The sequence below is a fragment of the Papilio machaon genome, chromosome 25 (genome assembly GCF_912999745.1).
Source record: "Papilio machaon chromosome 25, ilPapMach1.1, whole genome shotgun sequence".
In the NCBI taxonomy this organism is placed as follows: domain Eukaryota; kingdom Metazoa; phylum Arthropoda; class Insecta; order Lepidoptera; family Papilionidae; genus Papilio; species Papilio machaon.
The window spans coordinates 1,753,009-1,779,020 of record NC_060010.1 but is presented as its reverse complement, the minus strand read 5'-3'; the positions used below and the strand labels follow the sequence as shown (position 1 = coordinate 1,779,020).

Here is a 26,012-nt window from a genome sequence, read left to right as displayed (position 1 = left end):
TTGGTTAAGGATCTATGTAGATAAAGGAAAAGAAAGTTTCAGGTTTATATTTAACTAGCTGTCGCCTGCAACTCCGTCCGCGCGGTTTTAAAAAAATCTCAATAAGTAGCCTATGTGTTCTTCCAGACTATGTTCTACATCTGTGCCAAATTTCATCAAGATCCGTTCAACCGTTCCGGAGATACCTTCAAACAAACATCCATCCATCTAAACATTTACATTTATAATATTAGTAAGATTAAAAACAAAAAATAAAACAATAACATTCGTAATATAATTTAATTAGTATTAAATTAATTAAATAAGTATAATTGTCACTAAGCTTTTACAAAAATAAAGCACTATTTTTTAATTTTACGTCAAATTTATTCAATTCATCAAATATTTCAAATACATATTGGATGGACAAAAGCGGCAAACATGATATCAAAAGATTTGAGAAAGAGTGATCGTTTGTCTGGCGCTGATTTATCATTAAGCAAGTCGGTGATAACTAAGTTACCGAAATTCTAAATTCTCGACGTAAGTAAGCTAATTACATTTTTTTGGAACGAAGTTCCTTATCGCGCGTTGTGAAAGGGGGCTAGACGGAAAAAATCTTACGAAAAGTTGACACGACACTTTTTGCTATAGTAAGTATGTTAACGACGAATGAGAGCTACTTCACCATGGCAACGACGTGACAATATATAACGAAAATTCATTGAAATAAAATGTACTTCTTGTGAAGACTTAAGTTTTTTTATTCATAGAATAAACATTGGTTCCTTCACTAATTAATCGAAAGGAACTTCGTTCCATCCGGGTGTCCCAACACACCTCTCAAGTTTTTTTATTCAGTGTATGGTTTGTACATGGTGTTCAAAAGGCAGAAATATGACCAAGATGTGCTTAATACCTGCAAGAAAAATTGAATTCTTTTAATTAAATAAATAAAAATTCTAAGTAAGTACGGTATTTCACTGAGGTAAAACATGTTTTGAAATTTATTGTTTTCTAATAAATAATAGGGATTCTAATGTTTTTATATAAGTTTTTCGGCAGTGGAAAGACAGGAAGTTGTATAACTCACGCTTGTGAACGCCATAAGGTTGACGTCTACAAAACCCATAGCTGTCAACTTGCATGGCTTCTGCGATCTGGAAATAAATTGTGAGGAAAATTGGTCCTTTCACAACAATGTAGACTCTGAGCCCGTAAAGGTGCGTACATTGTGACTTTTTAATGTGATATCAACATATTATTTACTTCTATAAAGCGATTATAATTCAATTGTTTTTAAAAGTTAATAAATCGTGTTTATATCTTAAGATGGCAAAGGAGGAAGTAGTCATATGAATTCGCTGAAATAGTGATGCGAACGAAGCCCATAGACATCCGCAATTGCAGATGCGTTGTTTACCTTTAGTCGACGGAGGAGGGGACGCACAGACAGCGAATATTTCGCTTGTTATTGTTACTGAAACCAGACTATAATAATAAAAATATAAATAATAAACACAGTTATTTCTTTACTGCAAGGCGACGTAATAAATATACCATAATTGTTACAAATGTAAATCAAATTTATTGATTCGATTGTCTTTCTAGATGAGTATTTAAGAAATTCCAACCTTTGATTTTAACACTTAAATTAAGACATCCAATTATTTAGAACTATTAGGAGCACTACTAGTCGTTATATTTTTCATCAACTTTCAATATAAAATTACGTGACTATTACATATTTGAAAATTACATGAAAAATACCGTTGTTTGAACACGACTTTACATCGTGCGTTTGGAAATACGAAATTAAACATCCAAGTTTTATTTCTCGTACTTTTTACTTTGTCATATTTTTAGATTTCTTTGTTATTTCTTCCAAAGTAAGAAAACTTTGGAAATACAATTGTTGCCATTTCGTTAATTTGTCTACAATTGGTTTTTAATCTGTCGTTACCAATGACGTCATTCAGGTTTTGATATAACGAAGTACTTTTCAAGCGCAAATCACTGAATGATAATATGTTTTTTCTTGTAAACAATAAATACAAGTCCTAAAACGACGATTTGCATTCATTATATTTCAGTAAATACGAATCTAGAAAAAACGACTTAGGGTCCTTCAAGAAGCGAGCGTATCACCATCTCAAAGGCCGGCAACGCATTTGCGATTCCTCTGGTATCGCAGATGTCCATGGGCGTCGATGAACACCTTGGTGTTCCCGCTGCTCGTTTGCCCCCTTCTCTTATAAAAAAAAAACCGTCGTTCAAGTCGCAAAATCACATTGAACAGATAAAAATACAGTTTTGTAATAACAAAAACAACCCCAATCCAAGACCAAAATAATGCAGAAAAATTACACCAATTTAGCGTCATCGTCGTCTCATACCTAAAGGTACTAGGTCATCATGGAACACGTGAAATATAAATAGATTTTACTCTTTAATTTTACAATGTTCTTTGCCCTGGTATTGTTGAATACTGACCTGGTGAGTACGATGAGGAAACTCTTGGTAATAACCTGATCGGCAGAGTACCAGCGGTTGTTGTACACAGCATTGCTAATTGTGATACTCTAAAAAAAATGGTATGTTAATATTAATTTAGAATACAGAAATTAGAACACAAGAATCGTGTATTTGTCCAATATTGTATATTGAAACTAGCTGTCGCCCGCGACTACGTCCGCGCGCAGTTAAAAAAAAAATGAAAAATAGATGTTGGCCGATTCTCAGACCTACTGAATATGCTTACAAAATTTCATGAGAATCGGTCAAGCCGTTTCGGAGGAGTATGGCAACGAAAACTGTGACACGAGAATTTTATATATTAGATTAAGTCTTTTACAAATTTGTTTTTGAGCTATTTGAAAATCGAATCAAAAGTCTTTTAAAATACAAATTAATCATAAACCTATCAAATTGACATGGATGTGATATAACATCATTATTACTGAAAAAAATAAAAAAAATCAGAATTTGCACCTATTTATTGTGTAACAAGTGTCATCTTAACTTACGGATCTCATGAGCATATCTCCAAAGAAGCAAAGGAAAAAGACTTGCAGAAGACACATGGAGAGGAACAGCAGGAATGTTACGATAAGCGCTACGTCCTCTATAGCCTGCAGAAATTTAAAAATATCAAATAATGACAAATGGAACTTATATAAGAAGTTGATAATACAATATACAACTATCCATTGAATTTATCTCTCTATTGTATGAGTTTAGTTTTAGTCTTCTTTCTACTTCTTCTTTTGGAAGTAAAGGTGGTGTCCCCTCCTCCCTTTCTGTGACTCTCCTCTCCCGTCGATTAAAGGTACACAACGCATCTACAATTGCGGATGTCTATGGCCAATGATCGCTTAGTTATTTAGCGAGTTTAGGTAGCCACTTGCTCGTTGACCACATAATAATATAAAAAAGCTTCTGATGATATCAAGAAAACTATTTTGTGGCATTCAAAAAACCTAATTGCTTACCTGGTAATTAAAAAATATACTTTAGTTGATTTAGAAATAAAACTACTAATTAAATACATCGTTCCAAATGTTAAATCAACAGGAAAGTTATAATGAGGGTGAACGAAATCGCGAACTTTTCAATTTTAATAAAGAAAAAAATATACAATTAAATAAAGAGTACCACGACGTTGAATCCAGTGAGACAGATCAGGATTGAGCTAGAAGTAAAATTGTAGAGCGTTGACTTTGAATATATCGTTTCTAACAATCTGGCAGCGCTGTAAGAAAAAACAGATGAACATTTACCCACACACACACACACACACACACACACACACGCGCGCGCAAACACACGCATAAATCTCACAAAGAAATGTTAAAATTAAAAATTATTCACTCTTTATGTTAAAATGTAAATCGAAACTGCTATGTACACTGGAAGAGCGAGGCATTCCCTACACAAGTGTCTCTTGACTACTTTTTGGAAAGCCCCGGCAACTTAATTGTAAAGATTTACTTGAAATAAATACATTTTTATTTTTATTTTATTTTATACATGGATATGAAACAAGCAATTTAATAATTTAAACTAATTTTATCGCCTTTCTTCTGAAAAGTTCTGTATCAACACGGTCACTCTATTTGTGTTATTAATTGTGGCATCAAATTTGTATGAACAGTTTATCCATCTTTCTTACAAGAAAATGTATGTGAAAACAGAAATTTCATGAATTACCCAATTATAACTTGATGTCTTCTAATAACTTCTTCGAATTTCTTCTTGAAAGCTATGTCCGCTGTCTGTCTGATATTATTGCCATGGTCAGGGATGATATTCTCAAGGTCATAAGCTAGAAGTAAGAACTGAGTCCTTATATGACTGCAGCACGTGAAGAAGAAATAATCAGCACTACAGATGTCCAAAATTACCACCCATTCTGAGAACATTTTACAAGAAATATATTAGTTTGAAGTCTTTTTCTTAGTGTAATCAGTACTATAAGGGATACATTTTGTTTTTTTTTTTTTTGATTTTAGTAACTGAGCAAGAATATGTCTGATAATCTTTTTTGGAACGAAGTTCCTTATCGCGCGTTGTGAAAGGGGGCTAGACGGAAAAAATTCTTACGAAAAGTCGTCACGACACTTTTTGCGTAAGGGCGTCGCATGTTTCTCTGTCTGTCTCTCTCTCTCTTATAGATATCTCTTCTATATTTCTATCTATCTCTCTCTTATATTTCGCATTGAACAGTGTGGTGTCGCGACGATTATTAATAATAAAAAAAATATTATTATAACTTAAAAAAAATTATTACAATTCCTTCACCAATTAATCGAAAGGAACTTCGTTCCATCCGGGTGTCCCTTGACACCTCTCAAGTTTTTTTTTTCTTTTACGAAACGTATTATTCAAATGTTGGATTATAAAATCTGTTTTGTACAATACATTTTCTACTGTAATTGTAGTACTATTATTATATTTCAACTTAAACTAAATAATACTTACCAGACCAAAATTGGTGCAAATAAGCGAAAGGCCAGTATCGAATATCATAAGAATCAAATGGATAAATGATGAAAAATGGCAACATTAACTCTAATTCCATGGTCTTCGTATAATTAATCAACATTAAAATAAAAGGACTAATAGAAAAAGTCAAAACAACTATAACATTCAATATATTCAACATTTTGATCACGCAGTACAAGAAACTCTTTTCTTCTGCCGCAATATCTTCTTTCTTTTCAACTCTCTTACTATTCATACCCGTTATCTCTAAATATCGTAGGCTATCGATCATTTCGTCAATTCGCTTTTCATTGACGATCATGAATAGAGATTTTATATTTGCCATAAAAGCTAGCGCTATACATGGAGCAATGTATGTCAGTTCAATGAAGCTCTTTCCATTTTCTAAGCCGTCTATAAACCAGTATATTCCACCGGCCAAATCAACATTCAGCCAGAAAGAGTTGAATAAATAAAGTAGACGTATTTTGAATGTCTGTATATTTGTTCTGGATCTGCTTTCTAATGATAATCCTCCATAACGGAAGAGATATGAGATCTTCTTTAATGATTCGTCAAAAAGCAAAGCGTCCATACTTTGTCTTCTATTTAAATTCAGGTCTATTACTAACTAAAGGATATAATTTTGAATATTTAGTGGTCACTAAGAAAGCGTCTTAATGTATTTGAAAATTATGCACTAAGCAACTGATTATGTAACATTTAAATAACTTTGAGTGCGGCTGTAAGTCTTGAAATTATACTAATAATAATAATGAGTGTGTTAAGATTGATGCATGTTTGCTTTAAGGTATTTTCAAAATGGCTCAACGGATCTAGATGAAATTTGTCATAGAAGTAGAGCGTAGTCTGGTAGAATACCTAGGCTACTAATTAAGTTTTTTTTTATCCACGCGGACGGAGTAGAGGGCGACAGCTAGTATGTAAATATAAATGAACAAAACGTTTGATTTCTACTTTTCTAATATATTATAAAAATAATGTATTAAATTCTCAGTTTAGATTACGTTTCCATTACCATACAATACCGTAGCAACGGCGAAGTGGGAGCATTGTTCAATTGTGTCGCGTTCCGTATAAAAACCGTTCAATTGTTCCACAACTCATGGTCTCAAAGAAAACAATCGACAAAGGATAGTTTTCGAACGTAACTCGATTCATGAGAGTTTTTACGACATTTTGCATGTTTTCGAACGTATACAAGGGCGGTTTTATAATACAAGAAATAATGAACAAGGGGAAAATTGTTTTATAGTACGATTAACGTATCTGGCTTTGAACATGAATCTAAATTACAACAACTCTCTCTCTCAATCTCTTGATAGAGACATCAATGCATATCAATTTCAAGTGCTACAAGATGTTTATCGGAATTATTAAAAATATGCTGATGTCTTGTTATGTGCCGTAAGGATATTTTCAACATTATCTATAAGAACTAACCGCAACAACATTCACTATCGTTGGGTCAGATAAATTTGTTACACTATAATCTCCAATCTTTTTGATACTGTCAGAAACGACCCTAAGAACGCTTTTCTCCCAAGGTCCCGCTTAAGGCCCATACCATCAATGGATTTTGCATTAATCTTCTTGAACCCTAATAGTGTTAGTAAGGCAATTTACATAATTATAGTATCGTTTCATGTATATATCTTATTTAAATTAATTTAAATTTATTATTTTAATTACTAGCAAACGGATCGCGAAGTTTTATATTAAAAAAATCACTCCTCACATCTTTTAATTTAATTGGAGCAGTATACGATGTGATTCTCATATTTGCTATTCTACTATTATATTCGATGTTTGTACATACGACTATAGGTAGATCATTTTAATAGATCACATTTGACAATTCATCAAAATACAACGTAACCTTGTTACGACGGGTATAAAATAATATTTACTTTTAATACTGCACCATTGCTTGTTTCAAATTTCGATTACATCTTTATTATAATCATGTCAATTGAACGTCGTTACAATGTTGCGTCAGTGAATTCTTTTTCTTTTTAAAATGTTTAGTTAAACACGTGTTTTAACCTTATGACTGACTTCAAACCATAAATATGTATCACCACAATGCTTTCGGTATAAGTAATTCATTGTTTATTGGTAAAGATCGCATTTCGCAAGCCTACGCATAATAATGTATCAATCCATGATTTGTCAAAATTCCGCGCCGGGCACTAGAGTCACAGTATAAAAGGGTTGACGTTTAAGCTTAAATGTATTTGACTGTCAAAGTTTTGTATGTTACAAAAAATTGAACGAAAATCATGGATATTTCATGTATTAACGGAATTTACATGTGTTTGTGGTCCGAATCGATTCATTCATTTTAATCGATGCTTTTTATACAAATCATCTCACTATGAAAATAAATTGATAGATGACAAATATGGTCTATTAAATTGGCCCACCTATGTTCATAACAGTGGTAGACACCAGCAACAACATCTGTTGCAAGAATTGTCCGGCTCGCCTAGTGAAATACCACAGATTTGAAGTAGGGGGGAATGCATAGGAAGGCGAAATATTCTCTTCTTGTGCATCCTAACCTCCGTCGATTAGAGGTACACATGCATCTGTAGTTTTAGATGTCTATGGGCAGCGGTTGCTTTGCTATGTCGACGAACTCAAGTGGCCACTTGCTCGTTTGTCACCTTATGAAAAAAAAAATTATGTTCTCCTCATCAACGTACATAGTGTCGGCACAGAACGTACTATTCATCCATACATCTCTCTATCAGCCGTCATATCTGAATTTATTCTCTTCTTATGCATATTCTATTTCCATTCATATTTTCTTAGGTCTTCCTCTAATTTTGTATATCAAATAATTATTTTCAAGAAAATAGTGAAATTAATATTGTTTCCTAATGAATCATGTACAGTGCCAAATATAAGCGATATGTGTCTGGGAATTTACGCACACATTTACAACGATATTCATGTAATGTACGCAGGATGTGTGGTTGTGTGTGTGGGGTATTGTATGGTGTCGACCCCTGCAGTGCGGGTAGTTGGTGTATAGCTATTCTGAATGTAGGGCTGAACAAAATATTTTTAATATATTTTTTTTTAATTTTGAATGCCATTCTCGTAGACGTTAATGAATACAACAGTTCCTTAGTGAACATAAAACGACATTGAAATTAGTGAATTCCTATTTGATAAAGATTAAACTAAAATAAAGGATGTACAGAAATTAGCTAAGACAGTTAGTTTAATTCAAATTACAACAATAACATTACAATTAAATATAAACACTGTTAAAATAAAATATTGTAGAACTAATCAGTTAAATTATGCTTACGACAAAAAATCCCCTAAAATATTTTGACAACCCTATTTAACTTTCTCGATCACACCCCTTGCAGCGCCCCCCGCCGTGTTTGGCAAGCGAGCTAACACACATGCGCGATACGAAAAAAAATTGACAAGCCATAATTTAAAAGAACCTGTTTCGTTGGGGTAGATCTTTGTCATATATTTCATCTGTGGACTATTACTACAAATTTAAAACTAAACATTATTTATTCGAATATCAACCTTACTACATTACGATAAAGTTTAATTGACAAGCAAAAAGTTTTGTTAAATACTCGAACCTTATATCAGAACTGTATAATTTACAGATTAAAAATTAAAGTGACAGTTTTTTTTTTCTTAACTTGTAAGACGATTCATATTTTTAAAACTGGTTTATTATAATTTAATGCAAGAGGCCAGTGTTATACCGATTGATGAAAAAATAAAAGAACTTCTGTAACCAAGATGACTTTTAAACTAAACTTTGTGATAATGTATTGGAAAAGCTGAATATGTGTTAATGAATATTTAAATAATAAGATGTAATCTTAAATTTTACTTGTTATGATTTTTAATGGATTCGTTTAAGTTTCGCTCACGAACAATTTTACTGCAAATTCTTATTCCTTTCGTATTTTGCAATAGTACAGTGGTCGTAACTATTATGATTACGGAACCATTTTGGGGAGTATTTGACGGAACCCTAAATTCTTTGTATTCATATTTGTATTTTTTTTGTGTCCCTTGTTCAATTCGCGTCCTAACTTTTTATAAATATGCAACTTTTGACTGGTTTTTCCGATGTAAGCATAAAGTACGCGTTTAGTAGTTAATCAATACCTATTTACGTAGACCCCTGAAAGTTTTCGCATGCTTTGAGAAAAGCTGCCATAGTTAGTCTATGTACCTTAGCTGTAATCAATCTATCGTATTGTTTTTAAATTATCTATTACTTGCCTAATCTTAAAATTCAAATATCCACACAGTATAAAGCACGTGCTCAATACTTGTACTAACAATTACTATTATATGTAAACTAGCTGTCGCCCGCGACTCCGTCCGCGCGGAATTAGAATATACTTAATAGGGGCATGAAAAATAGATGTTGGATATAGACCTACTGAATATGCTCACAAAATTTCATGAGAATCGGTCAAGCCGTTTCGGAGGAGTACGGGAACGAAAACTGTGTCACGAGAATTTTATATATTAGATAGACTAAATTAAATTATTCAATAAACAAGTTACAAAGGCTTGGTCTATTTTACAACACATTCATTTAATCTATATAATAAAAGAAAGTCGTGTTAGTTACACTATTTATAACTCAAGATCGGTCGAACTGATTTAGCTGAAAATTGATGGGGAGATAGCTTAGAACTAGGAGACGGACGTAGGAACTTTTTTATCTTGTGTGCATTTTTTTTATTCCGCGCGGACAGAGTAGCGGGTAAAAGCTAGTTTTTAATAAAACTAAGTTTTTTATAGTACATTACAACTTTAATTTTATATGAATAAAATAAATTAAAAATGATTTACAACAAATGAAGTCTGATATCGTGCAATACAGATTTCTTGACGAAAAAAAAAAAATAACCGCGGGAAAAAAACCCACCGGCCGATACCGCCTGCCTCATGTCAAGCGATGCGCGATTCACACGGTACAAAATCTCGAGATGATTTCTCGTGATATTTTTTATTTCATTTTAAGAATTTGAGAAAACCATTTAAGTGCCTTTATATATTGATTAAATATTTAATATTTTGATATATTGACTATAAAATAACCGCAATTTAAAAACTAAAGTGCATACAAATATTTGTCTAATGAATAAATTAACAAATAAAACTTAATTGTTAATTAATAGATTACAAAAAAATATATTTAATACTATTTTGACTTTAAGTATTTAATTAAAAAAAATATTTTTGTCTTTCGTTGAAATAAAAAGAAACATATATCTCACGTACGAAATCTCATTTATCGCAAACCTGTCGTTGCATTCCGTCGCACACGAGTTCCCGCTGTCGTGTCACATCACAAAGATAACAATGCATTTGATTTGGAAAATTTCAACCTTATCTGATTTGGAATAAAGTTTAATTTAGAATTTTTGAGTGCACCGTAAATTGTTACGATAACGTAGTCGCGCCAATGGATATTCTAATTTCGAATTTTCGAAACTGGTCTTTAACTTCATAGCATTTAAGTCCATTGATATTGACAAATATAATTATACAGTCTTTATTCGATTTTAACTTTTAAACATAGAGACATAAGATCTAACGGAAATGCAAACGTTACATTTGCAAAATGAAATTTGTTATTTTTAGGAATGTACTTCTTATGCTATAGAACTTAAGGTTTATATTGAAGGCAATTAATAATATTAGTTTTTAACCCTTAAAATGCTATCGACCTGGCTTTTACATAGGTGGGCATCGTCTAGTTGAAATTGTCTCACGTCGAACGGCCAACTGTACGGGAAGAGAATACTTAAATATGACCTAATTTAACGTTTATAGACATTTTTTAGGATATGATTTATTTTGCACTGTTGCCAAATATTCGAAAGGCAAATTTATTGTACTGTTTTGGCGGGAAACTAATGTTTTAGTAAAGAGACAAACAAGCAAGTAAAAGTATTGGAGAAACATTTAGACATTTTAATTCTGACTTCCTACTGTAATGTTATAAATGCTAAAATTTGGATAGATGTTTTTTACTAGGTACAAAAAAGTATTTTTTTTTTTTACAAAATTTAATAGAGAAATTAAATATAATCTAGACAAAGGTATAGGCTACATTTGTCTTAGCAAAATGAAGTTCCAGTGGAATAGATTTCTTTTTTATTTATTTAATTTTTTTCATGTTAAAGTACTAAATTTTTAAGTCTGTGTAACGGACTTAGATATTGATTTAACTGCGTATTTTTAAGCATATAATATTCAGATTCTTAACCCAGTTAAACTAACCGTTGCGTCGCTGGCTTTCCGAGAAGTTTCAGTTTAGGGCCGGTCGGGTGACGAATGACAATGAAAAAGTCCAAACCTTCTGCATAACGGTGGACGGTCAATATTCATGAGGCGTCCCGTTCGGACGATAAATCCGAGGGCCGCTTTTATGTGCCGCTCAGGCCTTTTTCGACGTCCGGTCGGTAGAAGGTTACCATGACAAAAAAATATCTAGGATGTCCTGTTATAATAACAGAAACAAGACAACCAATCTTACTAATATTATAAACAAGATTTTACCCGCGACTCCGTCCGCGCGGAATAAAAAAATGCACACAAGATAAAAAAGTTCCTATGTCCGTCTCCTAGTTCTAAACTACCTTCCCATCAATTTTCAGCTTAATCAGTTTGACCGATCTTGAGTTATAAATAGTGTAACTAACACGACTTTCTTTTATATATATAGACTAGCTTTTACCCACGACTCCGTCCGCGCGGAATAAAAAATAGAAAACGGGGTAAAAATTATCCTGTGTCCGTTTCCTGGTTCTAAGCTACCTGCCCACCAATTTTCTGTCAAATCGATTCAGCCGTTCTTGAGTTATAAATAGTGTAACTAACACGACTTTCTTTTATAAATATAGACTAGCTTTTACCCACGACTCCGTCCGCGCGGAATAAAAAATAGAAAACAGGGTAAAAATTATCCTGTGTCCTTTTCCTGGTTCTAAGCTACCTGCCCACCAATTTTCTGTCAAATCGATTCAGCCGTTCTTGAGTTATAAATAGTGTTACTAACACGACTTTCTTTTATATATATATATAGATAGATGAATGTTAAGAGGGATGAATGTATGTTTGTTTGAAGGTATCTCCAGAACAGCTCAAAGGATCTTGATGAAATTAGGCACATATGCTACTTATAAAGTATTTTTAACGCCACGCGCAGAGTCGCAGGCGACAGCTATTGTTTCATAATTTTGATGGAAATTTACTTCTACAACTAAAAAGATATTAAAACAATCTCATTAATTTGGCTGGGCTTTAAGACATGAGAAATGAAAATCCTCTTTAAAAACAAATTCATGGTAACCCTACAGCATCGCTGTCAAATATGAAAATGAATTAGGATTTTTTCCATGTCAACACAACAATAGGTCAGAATTGTTTCGGCATTTACAAAGCCTCTTTTTCGTCATATCGTAAAATTCTCTAGTTCTTTGCGTAGTTTTGCAGTTTTAAAGCCTGTTATTAAACTAATACCGAAAGAGAACTTCAAAGATACCGAAACTTTCACTGGGTTTTGTTTGAATTTTGACCATTTAATTTAAGGGTACCAATAAAAGTTGTAAGCTAGAATTGAAGGTAAATTGTTTTACAACTGATTTTATTATAATTATCTCAATAAAATTTAACAATTATTTAGACTTAAATAAATATAACTTTCCAAAATTTTAATGAATAGAATTTTGGACTTTGTAAGTTAACACGATGGAAATTATTACAACCTTAATTGGTATCGAATTTAAATACCCAAATAATCTGATTGTACACTTGTCAATAAAAAAAAACTTAATATCCGAAACGCGACATTTCAAGATTTTTTAAACAAGTTTTGTCGCTCGCGATTCCACGTGGATATAAAAATAATTAGTAGCCAATGTTTTGTTCTAGGCTATGTTCTACATCTATACCAAATGTCAGCGTGATCAATGCAGCAGTGTTGGAGATACTTTCTAACAAACATCCATACATCCATCCATCTAAACTTTCGCATTTATAATATTAGTAAGATTTGTCAAAAAGAAACAGAAACACAAGAGAAAAAAAACACAAACAAATATAGTAGTCATTAAAATGTGAAAAATATGCATTATTAATTATGCATTATTCGTACGACATCAGCACACAATGTCGCTTACACGTGTCCATATTACATTCACTGATTATTTGCATTTTAAATTAGTTATTGCTCGCGACTTCCTCAGTGAGAACAAAATGACCTATGTAACTCCTGCATACATAAGCTACCTTCCAGTTAAAGTCCTGTCAAATTCGATCCAGATCGGAGATCATTCGGAACAATTGAAAAACAAAAAATTAAAAAAAAACTTTTTTTGTAATAAGTAATGAAAATATATCATGTGTACATAATATGAAATTAATTTTTCGATATTATTTACTTCATCGCCCTTCATCTGTGAGTCCATTTTGGAAATACGTGGTAACAACCATTCTAATGCATTTAAATATTAGGGTTAATCTTTTAGTAAACTTGCCAAACAAATCTATTTTTTTTTTTGTTTCAATACGAAAGTTTTTTTATCTGTGTCGCAGTTTTTAACTATTTTTTTTTCTATAAAACTAAAGTACTTCAAATTACACTTATTTTGCTTAATAACATAACTTGGAAAGTGACAATCCTGCATGCACAGAAAAATGCGCATGAGACGAGAGACTCGGGCCAAAAGTCCTCTCTCTTCCTAACCCCACTAGGTTACAGGCATCAGTTATGTTATTGTTTTTACTTAATATTCTTTAATATAAAAAAAAACATATCTCGAGTGCAACATTTTATAAACTCACGTTACCGTTTATGGTAAAAAAATACTGTTCACCACAGAGGATGTCGCGTTTTGAACACAAACGTCATTTACAATATACTGGCAGTAGTAGGAAATTCTTTCTTTTTAAACCTTCTTACGCATAAAGCATTCATTCCAAAAAAAGCTAAGCTATGCATAACTATTGAAAGCCAATTCATCCACAAAAACGGTAATTATTATTGTTAATTTTACAATGATGTACTAAGTAATCCATAAAAACAGTTTCAGTAAAATACAATAGTAATTTAGAATGTTAGAGATTCTTTTATTCTCAGTCTACTTTTTTATTTATATGAACGTTTAGTTAATCTGTACGCCCTTCCAATTGAAAAAAACTTGAGAGGTGTCAAGGGACACCCGGATGGAACGAAGTTTACATTTACAGTACATTTTATTTCTATGAATTTTCGTTATATATTGTCACGTCGTTGCCATGGTGAAGTAGCGCTCATTCGTCGTTAACATACTTACTATAGCAAAAAGTGTCGTGACAACTTTTCGTAAGAATTTTTTCCGTCTAGCCCCCTTTCACAACGCGCGATAAGGAACTTCGTTCCAAAAAAAACTACAGTTTTGGTGTAAGTATAACCGTTCTATTTTAACTTCAAGCTCGCAACACACATTCAGTATTAACTGCACAGTCGAACTGTTCAGTTAATGCCTGGATTACATTAGGTCAATTCAGTATTTCGAAATCATCGTTGACAATTTGCAATTAAAATTTTATTTGCAAATTAAAAGCTAGTTTATCGCTCACACTAGACAATCAACTTTATAACAGTTGAATTTTTGAAAAGATCGCCATTGACATTTGAGGAATAAAGAAAAATGGCGGATATGAAAGGGAATATTAATTATAATGTTAATCAGATATTCTTTGTGTATATTTATACATTGGTCTGTAATTAATTCGTTGATTTGATAAATGTGAATGTTCTAGATCGTTGACAAGCTAGATCAAATGCGATACAGTTATCTATAACGCCCATTTTATGAATATTAATCTGTAGAAAAATAGCTGAAATTATAAACCATTAGTCTTCGCCCGCGGTTCCGTCTGCGTGGAATTAAATAAAAACATAATAAGTAGCCTATATGTTCTTCCAGCCTCTGATCTACCTATATGTTAAATTTCATAAAGATCCGTTTAGCCTTCAAACAAACATCCATCCAAACATTCGCATTTATAATATTAGTAAGATTGAAGAAACTCGGATTATCGAGTTAGTACTAGAGCTTATATTATATCTGGATTAAATTTGGTTACTATACGTACAACAGTATCTGGAAGGCAAAGACGGAGACAAAATCTAGTAGGTTTATAGTTTTCATCTATCCAGTTAAAAATGGGAATATCTTCATGTAATTTCGTGAAAACAATCATTTTTCGTACACATTATTTATTTGCGTTATTTCTAACAAACAAAATTTAAAACACCTGGTCTGTCAGTTTGTCCGCAAGGCCGCGTATGTTCCTGGTAAACTCCGAAACGGCTGGACCAATTTAAACAGGATTTTGACTGGAAGGTAGCTGATGCATGCGAGCATATTATGAGCTACTTTAAATTCGCGCTGACCAAGTCGCCGGCAATCATTAGTCGTGTATAAAATAATATAGAAAATAGAGAATGTGCGTATATTATAATACTTGTTCAGCGGGGGCGTTGTCACCTACACTATACCTTGGTAACTTTACGTGTTCAAAGATTTCAAACTTTATTACAATGTCGTTAAAGTTCATTTTAAATTTAAGATTGAATATTGAAATTACAATCGTGTCTAGAATATATTTTAATTATTGCTTTTCTAAAAACATTGTATTATGCGTTTTAAATATGAATGCGTGGTGCGACAATAGCTTTAACAAATAAACATTTGTGTTTATTATTTTTGGTCTTGGAAATTCAGAAAATAAATCTTACTTATATCATAAACTAGCTGTCGCCCACGACACCGTCTGCCCGGAAAAAAAAATGGAATAAGTAGCCTATGTGTTCTTCCAGATTATGTTCGACATTTGTGCCAAATTTCATTTAGATCCGTTAAGCCGTTCCGGAGATACCTTCAAACAAACATCCATCCATCCATCCAAACTTTCGCATTTATAAAACTAGTAAGATGAAATTTGGCACAGTACATCTGTTACCATAGTGAGTGAGTTGACCATAGTGTGTAAGAACACATAAGCTATTTTTTTAATTCCGCGCGGACGGAGTTGATGGCAATAGCTAGTTTATAAATAAATACTGATTTATAAATATTTTTACTGAACTCAAAAGTATAAAAATGTCTAACATACTTGTCTATCTGTATACCAAATGATTGAGTAACACTCGCCTCTCGCCGGATGAGGTCGGATCTTTATAACATCTTCCTGTTTGCAAAACACTCTTAAATTCTATAACTAAAATTTATTTCCATCATAAAATTGTCTGAGTAAATATTTTTAAAATCAAATTTATCTACAAGTCATTAAACACGTGATACCAATGGATTATTAATTTAAAAGTAAGATTTGAAGCGAATTTAAAGTGGGTATTAGATTCGAATTAATAATTTCTCATCATTATTATTTATATAATTTTCTTTTAATATAAACGATCAATATCTCTTAAAACCGTACTCTATTTTTTAAGGATATCCCTTAGTATAGATAGCGTACTAAATATATACTAAAGGAGACCATTTAACTGACTACAGTAGCTGCGAGTGGTTTTGAATTGTCAAGGTCATGTAAAATTAATTTTTTCCTGCCTATATTACCGTATTACCTAATATTAATTCTATCGTATAGCAATGTATTACCGGGTAAATTTTTCTTAGGCCCTTCGTACACAAGGCAACATAAAATATAGTATGGTTGGGTCGCAAGAATCGCGTTGCGCTCGCTCCGTACACACAACTATGAATCGTCGACGCGAATCGGCTATTCTATCTACAGGTATACTAACTACATGTCAACTGTATAGATTTCCTCCGCGTATAAGTCAAATTATTCAATTATGATAGCTCATTATCAGCCTTGCCATTGCCATTGTTGCTGTCTTGTCATGTTTTTTTTGTGATCTTTGTCTATTTAGGTTCTACATGTTTTTGGAAACAACCGCGATGGTAGCGCCTCTTACCGGCTCAGCTTGTCGCATAGGTTTGGTACTTACTTTAATCCATATGTTTCTGAATTCACTCCAATAATATCTGCATCTGGTTGGCAGCTGCAAAGAATTCGTATTTAAAGGTATCTGTGTTTTATCTTCTAACCTGAACTTGCATCCTTTTATTCACAGATCTTTTGTTTTACTGCTTACATTTTATTAAACGAACTTAATAAACTCAAAAACTACTGAATAAATTTTCATCACTAGACAAAGTTGTTTCGTTAAAAGAATTAGGGACTAGGTTTTTATATAATTCATATTAGTTACTAGGCTACCGCCTGCGACTTTGTCCGCGCGATATTAAATAAAAGCTTAGTGTGTACGTGTTCCTCCAGATTAAGTTCTACATCTGAGCCAAATTACATCGAGATGTGTTGAACCGATCTGGATATATCTGCTAACAAACATCCATTCATCCATACATGCAAACTTTCCCATCTATATATATAAAAGAAAGTCGTGTTAGTTACACTATTCATAACTCAAGATCGCTCGAACTGATTTAGCTGAAAATTGATGGGGAGGTAGCTTAGAACTAGGAGACGGACATAGGAACTTTTTTATCTTGTGTGCATTTTTTTTATTCCGCGCGGACGGAGTCGCGGGTAAAAGATAGTTTATAATATTTATAAGATTGTGTAGTTTGACTCTAAAAGCTACAAGTAGGCTTAAATTTTCGCTGATTTTTTTATTACTTTAGTATACTGTTCATATACATCATTTAGTATTGTTAGGGTTATAAGGGAAACAATACAGATACGTACAGAGGCCAGAGAGACCGTGTACTCTCAATGACCTTCGACTTTACTATAGAACGTTGTATGTTTTATAAAAAATGAAAAAAAAAAAAACTGTTATGCACAGATGATAAACTCCGTTTCTTAATACTTGTAGTAGGTACATTTGCTTAAGAAATCATTAAAATATAAATACATAGATATTATTCAAGAGTTTGTTTTAAAAATGATGACATATTAATGAAATTGGTGTGTCTGTATGTAATCTTAGTATTTTCATAAATGGGAATGTTCAAATGGATGGATGTTTGTTTGAAGATGTACATCCTAAATCGGCCCCGGGTAGGGGACTGACTGCGGATATACAGAACAACTCGCACGGGAGGTGCACCGGCAATAATCAACGGTGCACCTCTATCTCCAGAACACTACAACGAAAATTTGGCACTGATGTAGAACATAGACCGGTAGAACTTATAGGCTATTTATTACATTTTTTTAATTCCGCGCAAACGGAACCACGGGCGACAGCTAGTGTTAAAAATAATCCGTACACGTTTGTCTGTCTGAAAGGCCAGGTAGTGCCGTGTAATCTCCGGAACGGCTGGACCGATTTTGACGGGAAGGTAGCTGATGAACGTGGGCATATTATAGTCTACTTTGTTAATTCTTTGAAATTAAACATAATTTTTTTTTGCCGTTTAAACATATCGTCATTCCTGTCATTATCTTTGACAAATCAAGCATAACAATATGTTTCAAACGGAGAATTTGGTAGTAGTAATTTCAAAGTCAAATCGATTTAGCCGTTCTTGAGTTATAAATAGTGTAACTGACACGACTTTCTTTTATATATATAGATTGTCAAATACATCCATCACAATAAACATATGACTACCACACCACCAGAGACAGATGTTACTTTATAATACCGTCAAAGACACAAACAAATGGCAAGATTATAAAATTTTACAACTATGACCGTACAAAAGATATTTAATAAATATAAAAGAAAAAAGAACACAATAAATGTGTTTATGACTTAAAAATTTTACTGTAATTACCTTTTTGTTTTCAATTTTAACAATAACGCTCTAAAACGATAGCAAAAGCTATAAAATTATTTAAAAATTTCCGAACTAATACCAAAACAATACGAACAACACTTAATACTGTTTCTTTCAAAGAATGGAGTACTAACAACGTATACAAAGGTTTCTAGAGATTTTAAAGCTGTAAAATAATATAACTTAACGGTTTATAATATTTGTTTTAAAAACATAATGCCATCCTTTTCATACTTAAAGAAATAAACACAGACAACAGTATTATGCTTTTACTGTTTCGGCACGAGAAGCAGATTTCTAAAAGTTTATAAAGAAAGTAAACAAATAAGACATTTTCCCTTTTCATTAAAAATTATAAGCAACTAGCTGTCGCCCGCGACTCCGTCCGTGCGCAGTAAAAAAACTTAATAGGGGTATGAAAAATAGATGTTGGCCGATTCCCAGACCTACTGAATATGCTCACAAAATTTCATGAGAATCGGTCAAGCCGGTTCAGAGGAGTACGGGAACGAAAACTGTGACACGAGAATCTTATATATAAGATAAAACTAATAATAAAATATAGATGGTTTATAGATGTATTTAACATTAGTTTTAACTAGCGTTCGTCGGCGACTTCGTCAGCGCGGATTTAACAAATAGCCTAAGTTTCTACCTAATACATCAGCTACCTTCCAGTAAAAGTCGCGTCAAAATCGGTCCAGCCGTTTCGGAGATTAGCCGGAACAAATACAGACGACTTGCGGATAGAACGACAGGCAACTACTTTAAAAAAAAATTATCAATATTACGTACAGACACTCCAATTTTATTCTTCAGTGTGTGCATAAAGGACGTAATAGGTAAATAAAATTACAAAACTTAGCAAAATCCTTCAGATCTGAGGTATAATTAGGCGTTAATTAATGTCTCCTTATTTTAGGATTTCCAAAGTCCATAAAAGTGAAATCTTGCATTTAGAAGAAGTTTCTCACTTCGTTGTGTATATATAATTCAGGCTAATAAATGTTATATATTTTCAATCACATTTTTTAAGCACTATGATATTTTGAGGCATTATATTCAGCAACTAAATATCTTAGTCATTTTAAAATGATTTTATTTTTAATTACATCATATTTTTTAAGAAAGTAGATAATAAAACCTACTACAAATAATAATTAAATTAATGTTATGCTATAAAACAGTGTTAAAAATTTAGAAAAAACTGTGATAAGTAATAGACTTCCGCTGTAAAGCCATTTATATAGCAACACTTTGACATTAACTGTCAACAATTAATGTCCCGCGCGCGATTTATTTGACGTGGCGAAATGTCAAGCTGATAAAGAAGTCGAATTTGCGCTTTGTTTAATAAAATTTATAAAAAATATACATTTAAATGTCTGAAATATTATAATCTATGTGAACCTAAAATAACGTTAAAGTTTTAAATACAGTTTTTTTTTGTTGTTCTAAATCTAAACAAAACTAACTCGTATTGTTAAAAAAGTATGTAAAAGAATAGACAAGGCTTTTGGTAGGAGAAGCATAGATTAAATATATGTACAGTATCAGTTCAGATGGAGCATTAAATTATATTTGATGTTCAAAAGTTACGCCGATTTTGAAGTGTTTGATGTCAAAAAATTCAGTCTGGGTACCATTAACACGAGTTTCAAATGGATTTTACACCATTTCTACAAGAAAGTGTTATTTTAAATTGCCAATTAGCCATTTTGAACCCAGTGAACAATTTTATAATTTGTGCATTTGAAGAAAAAGCGTTAAATTTGACTAATTTAATGAAAGAACAAAGATTAAGTAATCTCAGATTATTCCGTTTACTCGTTAGTGGTTTCTCTGGTGTTCATCAGCATAAAGGCATGATCTCATCACAACAGAAAATTTGTCATTTAATACATTACTCATCACCCTTATGAAGTGTCATCGAGAGAGTTACATAACTAAAAGGTATCAATCCTGGTACGTGTTTACTTTATATTAATAATTGTAAAACTGAATTATTTAACCTTCCTATACCCGCGCCAAATGTTTTAACACCTATACCCGCGCACGGTGTGACAGACCGTAACTTTGACTCCTATTATCTGGTTATTTTTCTATTATACTGTTTATATTTTTTTTACTTTACAGGAACTATAGGATGTAATAAAACAAAAAATATCAATTGTTAGCATAAACTATTTAATACTGTAATGACTATCAGTCTTTCCATAACAGCCTTAAAAAAGTCACATTTTTTCGTATAGTCTTGAAAAACAAACATAAAACTCTTTATTCTAAAAAAAAACATAAAATACCTTTTAATTCTTAAAAATCACTTATTTTGAGATCAATGTAAAATAAAATTAGTTACATATTACAGTTTTTAAAGCAGTCAGAACATACCATAACAGCATGTTCTAAACAAAAATATTTGGTACAAGCGGCGCAGTTGTACCGTGTTTTTCTATTTTTTTTTTTGATTTGCAATATCCACATCGACCAATTTTATTATTGTTAGATGCACCTGCAGATTCAGGGCCATCTTATTTGCATATTTCATTGAGCCTCAACCTCAGTGTCCTTGGCAGATAAAGAGTGAGAGCTCGTCGCCTGAGGATTTAGTAAGTCGTAAGACAGTGTTTCCGAAAACATTCTGCGTCTAATCTTCTTGATAGCATTATTCAAAAGATATAAAGCAAACGAATTTATTCCTGCCACGTTCATCAAATGGCAAATATCAATGGCCTATGGTAATATCTTTTGTGCCTATATCATAATCTTCTGTCTCTGATTGAGAATCATTCTCTCAGTCCGAAGACTGAATTTCATCTTCAAAATTACGTTTTTCTTCTTGGGCTGGACTACCTTCTCAACTTCTTCTACTTCGCTACCAAATTCATCATCATAATTAGAGTCTGAACTTTCTTCCTCCAACGACGATCGAATACGTTCTTCATTCATTTTTGAAGCATTTATAAGCTAAAAATTCATAAATCGAAATAGTAGTTGTAAACAAGTAAAATGCAAGACAAATCATTACATAAAAACAAATAAATAACATGTATATACACATAAACAAAAAAATATGACTTACGTAAAAAGTTGATCGTGTACCCGCGTCGGTGTCACAGACCGATCAGACCGTATTAGGCCTATGAATCCTGCTCGCACTACTTCGTGCCACGTACTAACCAAAAGCGAGCCCCAAATCGTGCAGCTAGCAGAAACCGCGAATTCTCAAAGCTCTTGGAAAAAAAAATATTTACGAAAAACTGTTTCGTCGGTCTCACAGACATTTGCGCGGGTATAGGAAGGTTAAACAAAATAAGAGAGTCGAGAGTATCAAAAGTTCTCTGATTCACTTCGAGAAAAGGATTATTCGGCTGTACTCGCCAGTTGGGTTATTGTCACGTCCTCTACTAATTTAGAGTGATTTTTTATTTTGGGTTATATACCTTTTTAACTTAATACTCTAAAGTTGTATTCCTACTGTAAGCAAGGTTATTTTTCTTTTTATATTTTATTTATTCTACTTTCCTTGACTGCAGTTAAGGTTAAAGGGTTTAAATAAAATGTCATATATAATTTGTAACTTAAACAATGACTTTTAATACATTCTTTGTCCTATTTACATTCGTATTTGTACAAGAACAACGTATTGGTAAAGTATACAACGTATCAACGCATCGAATTATCTGTGTAAATGTCTGGAATGCGCCAGAAAGAGATAGAGCGTTGAAAAGAGACAGAAAATTTTCAAGACAACAAACGCATTTATCTATTTTCGTTCCAACATACAGATAACAAAGTTAACTAAGTACACTCAGGCCCGTTTGCGGTATTCCACTTGTAGAAAAATTTCCTTGTTCCTTACAACAAAGCAAACTCAGCCTCTTTAGTAGTAGTAGTAGTCTAGGTAGCAGTTAGTTGCGTAAACGACGGAATAGTAAAAACGAAATTATAAGACTTTTTTGTACAGTTACATTTAAAAGTTACATCCTATTAGTATTTGTTTTCGAGTAATGTTCAAACGACTGTCGCTCGCTTTTAAAGTGGAATACTGCTAGATTCCTCGATAGTACATAGATCGGCATACTGTCCAAGCTTAAGAAGAGACATCATTTATTTTTATATATTTAAAATTACGTGTCAGCTAGGTTATGTCACATTTGACAAATGCACAGATAATTCAAGCGTCATTTTTTTAATTCGACCCCTTAGCAAAGAGTTTGTAAATCAATAAAAAATACCTAATATGTATAGTAAATTAAAACTAAGAATAATATAAAATTACGTATTACAGAGATCTTGATTAATTCAAAGATTGAAGTGTGACTTCTATTATTATGAATGAAATTGATACGGAAACGATTTTTACATTATTTATACAAAATTACGTACTTTTTTCGAAAAAAATATTAAAATCTTTTAGAATTATTTTGAAGTTTGAACTATGAGAATTTTCTGTATTGCATTTTTTGTATGATTTTTTAACAGTATCCTTGTATTTTGTGGTGATTCGTTATACAGTCTTAAAAAAAATCTGTAAAAATTATGATAAAAAAATAATTTTATGCACCTTCAATCTTTTCAATTTAACAAAACAATAATAACGTGTAAAGAACATCCAAAAATGTAACTTAACAATTGTTTGCAAGAGGTCGAATTAAAAACAATTAGAAGAATGGCTAAATATCTAACTAATGGAGCAATTACGTGTAAAACCAGACCTTTTGTAATAGTTTTAATGTCGTTATTACATGTAAATATTTTTCATAACGTTGTTAATAGAAAAAATACAATCAAAAAGGTCTGAATTAACGTAGCGACTAGGCCTTGGGGCAACTTTCCTCAAACACAACAAATAAAAAAAAAACACGGACAATCAAAAATCACAGAATGGAATATCAACTTAACAATGTCAGATGCATAACAAAAGTCGTATCATTTAAAAAAGAAAGTAACCCCGTTTCCTAAATATAATTCGATTGTTAATATCTTAAAAAAATTGGTTAATTCATTTATTCACTGTCCAATATACAACCTTGGCGGCTCCTTCACTTCCAAGATGGCGGACACACTTACAGACAAACGTTTTAACACAGACTAGCGCGTATGTGGTCACCGCACATGCCATAGACCGAGGTTAAGTACACTGAGACACGGTAGTTTTACGATATGGTCCAATCCTTGAGGCGTAATACACGTGCATCCGTATAAGTCTATGGCCTTCAGGTTCTGCAGGCCGTCGCCTAACGCACGGAGTCCTCTATCGGTGACTCTGTGGCACTGCCCTATGTTCAGAGTTTCCAGTTGCGATAGCCTTGCCACTCGTTCCAAACCCTCATCGGATATCCTGCAAGCGCTCAGCGACAAGGAACGAAGGCCAGATAGGCCTAGAGTCGCATGCAATAGCGCCTCGTCGCCGACTTTGTCGCAAAACGAGACGTCCAATGACTTTAATCGTCCACTCTCAGCTAAATGCGCTACTCCCGTGTCGGACACTCCTTCGCAAGCTCTCAAATTGATGTCCTCTAGATGTGGAAGCCTCGCCAGATGTCTTAGTCCGGCATCGGTGACTGCGACGCAAAACGACAGATTGATAGACTTTAATTTCGGAAGACCGGATGCTGCGTGCTTCAATGCCTCGTCGGTCAACCTCTGACAGTCTTGTAGTCCTAGATACTCCAGATCTGGAGTGCCTCTCGCCTCCCCGCCGCCGCAAAGGTGAGCTATGCCGGCATCGTTGACGTGCCAACACGACCTTAGGTTTAAGCGGCGCAGTTTGCGCAGTCCCCAGGCTATCAGAAGCAGCCCAGTGTCTGTCACGTTACAGCAGCCGCCCAACTCGAGCTCCTCTAGGTTTTTCAAAGACTGCGCAATCCTTCCCAAAGAGGAATCCGTCACCTGCTTGCATAGCGAAAGGTCTAATCGTTTTAACGCTGGCAACTCGGCCGCGAAAGCGCTAGCCAGCGCCGCATCGGTGACACTATAGCAACCGCTTAGTGACAGTGATTCTAAACCGGGTAACGCAGAAACCGCGTCTCGCAGTCCTCGTCGGAGCGATAGAACTTGTAGACGTCTCACGCCGCGCCTCGCTAGAGATGCGAAGAGCACAGGCGCCGGTCTTCGCAGATGAAGAGCTGCTTCTACACCTCGCCACACAGAACGACGGTCGGCGGCATCTCTCCACGCTCGACACACCTGGGCCGCTCGGCCTCTGTCTCTCACGGGCAGTCGCTCGAATATTAAAGCCAGTAGTTCCGGGTATAGTCTTGATATGTGCGTGCCCACGGGCTCCGGCACAAGCTCCGTATGAGCCACGGGTAAATGCGGCCGATGCAATCTGTACGGCGCCGTCCGCTGCTTCCTTCTCGCCGAGCCCGTCAATTCGGTGATGCCGAGCCTCTCCTCCCGCCAGGAGAGAACGTCCTCGGTCCACGCACTCATAGCGTCACTCAACTAAAACACAACGCGACGCATCGGACCGGTTTTCGAGTGAAATCGTGTTCGCGAATGCCGGGAGACGTACGTCCACACTACTCGGTGGCACCTCGTGGACTGCCGGGGGAGGCGGCCGCGGCCCCCCGCCCGACCCGCAGCGCCTGCCCCGCCCCGCGCCCCCTGTCGGCCGGCGCGCGCTATTGGTCGCGCTCGGCGGCACGTGACGCGCGCCGTATCGATTCGGAGGCTCTGCGGCGGCATTTTTAAGTTGGCGGCCCGAGAGCCCGCCTTCGCCCCGCGCACCCCTCGCCTCCCGCGACAACCCGCCACATAGACTAACGCGCCAAGTGTACTTTATTCCATTTTCATTTTTCAATTTATGTTTTTTTTTCTTTTTAGTAAATAAAAAGTGTTATATCTAACTTAACTTCAAACTGAAATCTTAACTTAAAAATATTAATAATAGAAATCATTGTCTCCCGGAGTATATATTCAGGTTTCTCTATTATTTATCCATGTTGGAAGGCTGCCACAAAACGAAATACCAAAATTTTGTTTCCGTAAATATATGCTTTTAATCACTATGCAACGTTTCATTAAACTTTATTGAAATGTTTCTACTACTATAAAATACTTGATTTATTTAAAAATGTAACCCCTAAAGAATTATATGTAAAGTACAGATTATATACAATCTGTACAAACAAAATAGTATTATACCTAACGTCCTCACGCAATAGTAATAAAGATGTTAATCTT

The 26,012-nt window shown here is 33.9% G+C and overlaps 2 protein-coding genes across 2 annotated transcripts; both read right to left on the bottom strand.

Moving 5' to 3' along the window:
- Positions 1–832: 832 nt before the first annotated feature.
- LOC106713551 (putative odorant receptor 92a) lies at positions 833–21,770 on the bottom strand. Its single transcript, XM_045684111.1, has 8 exons — positions 21,651–21,770; positions 4,960–5,593; positions 4,189–4,390; positions 3,634–3,730; positions 3,006–3,110; positions 2,473–2,561; positions 1,073–1,139; positions 833–898 (listed from the first exon to the last, which is right to left on the bottom strand). Exons 1-8 carry the CDS (start codon positions 21,768–21,770, stop codon positions 833–835), a joined length of 1,380 nt encoding a protein of 459 aa, XP_045540067.1.
- Positions 21,771–23,462: 1,692 nt separating this feature from the next.
- LOC106721086 (F-box/LRR-repeat protein 14) lies at positions 23,463–25,394 on the bottom strand. The gene has a single exon (XM_014515959.2). The coding sequence runs from the start codon at positions 25,257–25,259 to the stop codon at positions 23,931–23,933; it is 1,329 nt and encodes a 442-aa protein (XP_014371445.1). The 5' UTR covers positions 25,260–25,394; the 3' UTR covers positions 23,463–23,930.
- Between the last annotated feature and the right edge of the window lie 618 nt (positions 25,395–26,012).